Genomic DNA, 8,195 nt, shown 5'->3' with positions numbered 1-8,195 from the left:
CACACACCGCGCCAAAGACATGTTAATGTAATCCCAAAGTTCTCACTTTTCTCCCGAACAAAACCAGCTCTGCAAAATGCCTAATAGAAGACAGTTTCTGATGCTGGTAAGATTTCACTTAAAAGTCTCCAAAAGGGCTTTTTGGGAGGATTGCCTGGTGGCCTAAAATTGCTGCTGCTGCCTTAAAGGGATACACGCAAAATAGAAAAGGTTGATTTCCTATTTGGTGTGGAATCGCATCTTCTATAAAGTCCAATGTGCATTTTTTTTTAAGTTACATGACTGAAAATAAAAGTGAAAGTTTCCTGAAATTATTCACTCGAGTAAAAAGTCACTTCACATGCTGATAGACCCTCATAGGTTACACTTTATAAAAATCATAATATGAGCAGAAATGTGCTGCTGAGTCAAAGCCATAAAACCAAAGATTTTAGGTATTTTTTTAAGATTTCTTCAAAAGAGTAATACATGTTTAACATAAAAATAAGGATAACCAGATACGGAGTATATGTTGCATATATTTACAACATAGTATCTTATAGTTATTGATTCAATTCAAACAGGTGAGCAAGAAGTCCACTATAAAAATCAGTGATCCCATCTAAAAGTCAGGTATTAGAAGAGAAACAGGAGTCAGGACCAAACGAGGCCAGAAGGCTTTTGGAAAACATGCACCTTCAACTTTTTTATTTGTAGCCTAACTAACTGGTTGCAATTTTTGTAAATGTTTTTTGGGGGGCAATGATGGGACAAACAGTTGGGTCAGACGATTAAGGGCTATTTCCGTTATTATTCTAAACTTGAATTAGGAACCCCAAAACAAGTCTCTTTTGGTGAAATAAAGAAGATGCAAGTTCGGAAAGGCCACATCGCCTACAAACAGCCCACGCGTATACAAAATTGGGCTATGTCCAGGACTATTATCTCAAAACAACCGATAACCACCCACAAATCATCGTAGGCTTAAAACGTTTTAAATGAAACGATGAAAGCCTTTTTTTCTTTTTTTTAAAATCAAGACACACATTTGGGCCAGAAAAAAAAGAAAAAAGGTCAATAAATATAAATTCATTGAGGTTAGATTGCATCTTATTCAGACCAAAAATATGTTAAATTACAGCTATATGAGCTGTGACAACACTGGATTGACAGCAACTTATTTTCAGCCGTAATCGAAAATCATCCATCGTTACCTCCATCGCTTAGCAACCACACTGTTTACTGTTAATACATATAGCGCTATTAGGTGGCGGGAGAATAGTCCCTAATGATTATTATAGCTTTTATTTACAGAGCCTACAATTTAGAAGGAAAAGGAAAAAAGACTGGTCGTGTGTTTTCATTATTGGAACCGCTAAAAAAAACACTGGGAAGTATATCAAACACCCTAAAATACAGTCTAATCTTTAAAGAAATGTTGGGCTGGTTTGCTATTGACACCGGGCACAAACAGCCTTTCGCCGTTTCCTTTCAATACCCCTGATTGATTATTGAGAAACCTGCTGATAGCTCCCGCGCCGACAGTTCGGCCTCGCGAGTTATTTGAGGAGAACACCGCGCTGTTTGGTCAAGGATTTCATCGATAAGCTTTTCTTTGAGCAGCGTTCTCGTTTGATGTTGTGGAGCCGAAAAGACCTCACCTTTCTGACTCACACAGTCAAACACAGAGAAAGAGAAAAGAAACAGCTCATAAAGGGTCCGTTTACTCTGCAGGGCACGCTTGTGTGAGCTTTAGCCTGTAACGATAAGACAGAGCCGGTGTGATTTGTCAGAGAATAAAAAAGAAAATAGGCTCCGGCATTTAATTGTCATGTCAGAATATAAGCCCGAGTGTTGATAAAGTATTTAGTCCTGTCAGTTTGCCAAAAAATAACCTATTTAACGACATGGTTGTCTGGATTTATTTTCTCACAATAAGCTCAATAATTAATAGATTTCTTAAAAAAAAATACTAAACCACCCAGTAGGAAACGAGCAAATAATAATAATAATAAATATTATTAATGATAATAATAATAACAAGACCGTACAGGTTTCATTTTTTGTTCTACTGACTTTTTCCCAAAAGGAATATTTCCGCCATTTAACACCGCATGTTGACATATTTCACAAAAAAAGCTTAACTTTCTTGTTTCCATAATTTATTAATAGGACTGTTTTGTAGTAAGTCAAATATCTATATAAGTTACAAAGAAATAAAACGTACAAATACCAATGAAACGACAACAAACCGGCAATAGCGTCAAAAACTTTGTACAACAGATAGCTAAAATTCAAACCTTTTACAGAAATATACAAGCTAGATCTACGGCTTACATTAAATTCTATATAAATCAGAGTCATGTGTGTTTGTGAGGGGGAATATAACAGCATCCATATACAACAGTTTCCCTGTTCAGGTTCACTTTCCCCGAACTACTGCGGCCTATATGACTGCTGATTCGTCTTTTGTCTCAATATAATTTACATAAATAAATCCAAAGACTTCCGCAGTTTCATGGTCAAAAGTGTTTTTCCCCTTCCTTCCTTCCTTCCTTCCTTCCTTCCTTCCATGTGAGTCACACTTCCTTCCAAAATGTGAAAATTCAAGAAGAGCTTTGCCGACTTCGCTCGGCACTTGTTCAGATGCGCACATTTACAGTAAAAAGATGTCTTTTTTTCTTCTTCTTTAAATATAAGAATCGGTTTAAATAGCCGGCGCCTCTTGTCACCACGTCCTGCCGTATAACAGGGCTGAGCACTGCAGGGCCGAGCCATACTCTGCGCCGGGGGAATTGAGGTGAGAGAGGCCGGCCACTTGGCTCTGCAGGGACGGCGGACTGGAGGAGTGCGGCGCCAAATCTGGAGAGTGACCCGTGCTTCCCACCTGCTGGCTCTGGTGCTGCCCGAGGCCGGAGGTGTTGTTGGACATGATCATGACATTGCCCCCTTGCTGGTGGAGGGTCTGTGCGGAGGATGTGGGCGTGTGGCCGCTGCCTTGACACGGCTTGCCGTCCTTCACCAGCACCGGCACGGCCACCCTCCGCGGGGATTGCTGCTGCTGCTGGCAGGAGCCGCTGTCCTGCTGCATCTGCTGCTGGGACACTTTGTCTTTAGCCTGCCTCTTCATCTTATACCGGTGGTTCTGAAACCAGATTTTCACCTGGGTCGGGGTGAGGTGGATCATACTTGCCAGGTGTTCCCTCTCCGGCGCCGACAGGTACTTCTGCTGCTTGAAGCGTCGCTCCAGCTCGTAGACCTGCGCCTGGGAGAACAGCACCCGTCTCTTTCTCCTCGGGGTGCTGGACAGGGAGCCCATGCCTTTACCCACGTCTGCCAGGGAGCTGAGGCTGCCCATGCTGCCCATATTCATGCCCGACGACGAGCCCATGAAGCGAGAAACTGATGGGGGGAAAAAACATATAATTCATACAATAAAACTGCTAATTTTACTAGCAACGATGATGCATAAAATAATTCAGTTTTAGACATACAACATCATAGAAAATTGGCTTTGAGAGCGAAGACTAGTTGATTTTATTTATGAATAAAAGTGGTTATACTGTGACATTTATGCAGCTACAGCCCTGATATGTATTCCCATGACTCAATATAGTAAAAAAAAAAAGTGTCAAAGTCCATTTCATACAATATCAACTATACAAACTAAATCTCTGAGCTCAAATTGCAAGAGCTCACAACTGACAGCAGATTATTTTTGGTTTAATGTGATCACGTAGTCAACATTAAATGAGGACATTTACGGCACTAAGGATCCTTGTTGTGAGACTTTTTTAGGATGTTTGGATGAAATGTACGCTTTTGCTTTATCTTTGGCCTCCCTAATAATAAAATCAAAACCTATAGCAGGTGAAATAGAACAGTGCCCACTATGGCTCGCAGGAACAAGCACTACAATACAGTATAAACCCGGAGCATGCACACAAAAACTGCTTTTCAGCATTTTCTCAACACAACTCAAAGCTGCAGTCAAAGTACAGGTGCAGGCTGTACTCACTGGTGGAGAAGCGCGGGTCCGGGTTGGCTCCGTACCAGCCGGTGGCCGTGGTGCTGCCCCTCATGCCGTCCTGGTACGACGGCAGGTCGCCCATGTTGCCCAGGTTGCCGTTACAGTAGCCCCCCATGGCCGTGTGTGACAGCTGAGAAACACCTGCCGCAGTCATGTGGTAAGCCGCAGACACAGTCCCATTATGGCCCATGTGGTGCTGCTGCATCGCCGCCTGAGAGACCTGCGGCTGCCGGTAAGAAGTGAGAGGTGCCCCCAAGTTGTTATTCTCCATACTTACTTTCTTATAGCTCTCCTCAAGGGGACTCAAGATATCGGAAACAGAAAAAGGAGTCGTATGCTTAGGGCTCATCGACATTGTTCTGGGGCTGGAGAGGGAGAAATTAGAAGGCAAGGCAATCTCTCCTTCTCTTCTTTTTTTTTTTTTTTTTTGGCCAAAGCCCCTCTGGTTCCTGTTGTCTCAACGTCGATCCTGGTAGATGAACACGTAGGAGAGCGCCTCAAGTCCGCCTTAATTGGATTGAGTGGGAGCTCGGTGCTGGCTTTGGTTTGTTTTAGCTGGGTGCCAGGTTTAAGGCTACCATCAGAGGCGGGGCATCGGCAACAATACAAAACAGCTCTAGCCTCCTTTCGTCGAGCGCAATTTCACTTACAAGACATGTGCTCCCCTCCCACTGACAATAACATAAGCGCTGCACATGATCATAAATGTCTCGTCCCCGCACGCTGCACGCGGCGTCCGGCCGCGCTGCGGCTGTTGCATTTGGAGTCTGCGACTTGTTGCAGTCGCTGATAAACACACCGCTGCACCTTGGGACTGCACTGACCACAATACACTTTATTAACTGTAGTGATGTTTACGAGGGCCTCTTGATGAAAGGAGGCCTATATGGACTTGAGAGTTGGAGAACCACTCCTCAGTTGAACTACTGACTTTTAATGGCCATGAGAGGCCTCCAGTGATTGCAGGATTGTTTGTGTTATGCCTTATCGTACTCAGACATGCAAAAGTGCACTTGCGGGGAGGAAAATTGACTGATACTGATAAGTAAATAAATACACATCCGCGTGTTAAGTGGCTGCGTAAATGATTAACCCCCCTTGGTTTTTTTTCTTCTTTTGATATCATTGGACGCAAACAGCATGTTACCTATATTCAGATGCACACACTCGTCGAAAAGACCCGGTGAAAAAACAAGAAAACAAAAAACAAAATAGAGTCTGGAGTAGGAGAGGCTCTCATGTGAAGTTAACGTGTTCAAGTACTCTCTTGCAGCACAACGCAAGGTAGCCCTCAGTAACATCTTGCCTTAATGCTCAAGGAGCCACAACAGGTTCACTCAATCATATTTCATTTCCAAAATTTTACACATGGAGCACAAGAAAAGATTTTGGCTTCATCCAACCAGCTTTGAAGTCAAGAAATTGTCTTCTGAGGGCTTTGCCTCAGAGTCAAAGTCCACTTTTACGCAAGGTGACGTTTCTGCCATTCTTTTATTTTTTCATTTTCTTAGGAATTATAAGCTTTAACTTTATTGTTTTTTTCAACCAAACATGATCTAAAATCAATTGTTTCTTCTTCTTCTTCTTCTTCTTCTTCTTCTTCTTCTTCTTCTTCTTCTTCTTCTTCTTCTTCTTCTTCTATTTGCATTGAAATGCTAATTGCTATTACCACTAGTTTCCCTTCGGTTTAAAGATGTCCATAAGATTATTTTTCATAAGCAGAAATAAGTCATCATTTTAAGTTTGTCAATATTGCAACGTTAAGCAATAAAGTACAATTTTGTTGTTGCTATTATTCGGCTACCAGTGTATCCTGTCTGCTGCATTTCAGGCACGACATTATTAACATACTACGTTAGAAAATAAGCAGTGAAGAATTGAAATTGACACAATAACTTCTAACTTACACAATCTGTAGATGTCAGGATCATACCGGAGCTGAACCTGTGGCTACAACAAAACAACAAACCAAGTATTATTAGTAATAGTAGTTTCGGTTTTGTGAAGGTCTCTCCAGCAGGTCTAACGTCAGTCACGCAGCAGCAGCAGCAACTCCTAACAGAAGACGTCTGCGCCTGCAGGTCGAGCCGATATCTCGTTAAAGGAATTAAAGAAACACAGCGTCTTCTGGTGGCAGACATAAAAACGTGAACTGTTGTGATCAGTTGTATTCCACCGAGACTCTGAACATGTGTTCCTTGTTTCATGTCTAGATTTTTTAAACTATTTTTGTTAATAGATTTTTCTTAAAAACTAAAATGATTGCTGATGCACCCTCAGCAACAAGCTGTCACACTGCAGGCTCAGTTGAAAGCCACATTGCTGCGGTGACATGCGGATCACGGACTGTTTGTCACGCGGATCATCGGCCACAGTTCCTGGCTGCATATTTCACGGCTGCCTGCATGTCATTGCAGGATAGTATGTGCACTATCTGCAGCGCTGCATAGAGGTACACACTTATCTTTAATGAAACAATATTATCATATAGTCCGAGGCTAAATATTACATTTGAAACAAATTGTTTGGATGATAGCCGAGGTGCAGGCGCATGATTCACAGGCCATATAATCGCAGCAATTAAAATTACAGCATGTTTCCGTATCCAAGGTAAATCTTGCTGCCTGCCTTAATTAAGGAATTTCACAAGATATTCTTAATCATCTAAATCAGTACCTTTCCCCTGTTCCGGCACACGGCTGTTATGGCCAATTAGCGGTAATTAGTCCAAATGTTCCGGCTAATTCCTCAGAATAATGAGGACACTGAAGTGGCGGGTATGAGGCTATATCGAGCCTTTGTTATCGAGGCTTCACGTTGTTGTTTGTGAACTGATTGGTGTAATCCAGAGAACAACTTCAGACGGGGAAACTTAAGTTTGTAAAATGAGAACTAAAAAAAAACCTACTGTTATTGTTTAACACAATACAACAATAATAGTTTATTATAAAAGGATACAAAATTCAACACAAATAGTAGTGTCCACATGCATATGTCACAGGTAAAGCTATAGAAACACTGGAGAAAGATTTGCAGCCTAATTATGAATTTATATGCACCTCAATATGAATAAATCTATCTCTTAAGTGCAAAAACGTCACTTTATACCCGCTAATGAAACACATATTGATCTCAAAAGGTACATGAAAACTATCTGCACACGTATCTTCATTGTACATAACTCAGGGTATTCAAAATAAATAATTATAGATCGAAACATTTTATATTTAGGCTATATAACATTTGAGGTCCACTTTAATATAAGAAGTTATGCTAAATATGCTATCCTGTATCCCCCAAACAGAGCATATTAAATCTAATTGTAACATATTTAAGGTAATAATGGCCGTCTCTAACAGTTTTGGCTCCCCTGAAGATTCTTTTTCCCTCAAAACTTTTTTCTGACATTTTCCTGCTCTGTCAACTCTTACAGCTGTTTTTTTTTACCAGGAAATTGTCCGCAGAAGAAAAAAACAGACGCTGAGAAGAAGATAAGCGTCACCATCACACACGAGACTTAATCTCTCTCTTTGAGAAGTGAGGTCAGGTTAATTAACAGGCTGACAAACCACCAGTTATCCAATCACCTCTCATCACAAACGGGTTACGACGTGCAGATCTAATATCCAGCTGTGTCTCTGACCCTCCGTCACAGCAAACTGTAGACCACATCACAAAGGGGAAAACAGGACTCCTGAGAAATACTTGAGGGCAAATTCTGACGCATGACGTCACGACACGCAGGCACACGTCACTACGGGCGGCCATCTTTCTAGGCCCAATCAGCAAAGCAGCAGAGTGGAGAGTCAAAGCACGGTGGGTTGTTTTTTTTTTTATATTAGTGAAGCACGGCCTCTAGTGGATCACCGGCGGCCTTCACCCAAAGACCCCAAACACACTGTTGGTTCCATTTACTGCAGGAGGTGAGAAACGATACAGTGTGTTAGTGCGCCATCTAGTGGAGAGCTGGATCATAACCATATAAAGACCTGATCACATTCAAGTATTACATGAAGATAACAAAGATGTCAGTGTGTCACTACAATTAACAGCTTAAAATATTTGAATTCTGATTACTATTATTAAACAAATACATTTAATTTATTATATTTGATATTCTATATTATTGTTCCATACTAATTTATAACTACATGTCACCTTTTACCAGATCTTGCATCCCCATCAT

At 41.4% G+C, this 8,195-nt stretch overlaps 1 protein-coding gene across 1 annotated transcript; it reads right to left on the bottom strand.

Annotated features, from left to right (window-relative positions):
* Positions 1-2,159: 2,159 nt before the first annotated feature.
* On the bottom strand, positions 2,160-4,682 carry nkx2.1 (NK2 homeobox 1). The gene is made up of 2 exons (XM_068721720.1): positions 3,998-4,682; positions 2,160-3,381 (listed from the first exon to the last, which is right to left on the bottom strand). Exons 1-2 carry the CDS (start codon positions 4,362-4,364, stop codon positions 2,708-2,710), a joined length of 1,041 nt encoding a protein of 346 aa, XP_068577821.1. The 5' UTR covers positions 4,365-4,682; the 3' UTR covers positions 2,160-2,707.
* Between the last annotated feature and the right edge of the window lie 3,513 nt (positions 4,683-8,195).

This window comes from Cebidichthys violaceus, unplaced genomic scaffold (genome assembly GCF_023349555.1).
Source record: "Cebidichthys violaceus isolate CVI_PGR_0920_01 unplaced genomic scaffold, fCebVio1.0.p SCAF_28, whole genome shotgun sequence".
NCBI lineage: Eukaryota > Metazoa > Chordata > Actinopteri > Perciformes > Stichaeidae > Cebidichthys > Cebidichthys violaceus.
Note: the sequence above shows the minus strand (reverse complement) of the source record. Positions and strands in the feature narration are given on the sequence as shown.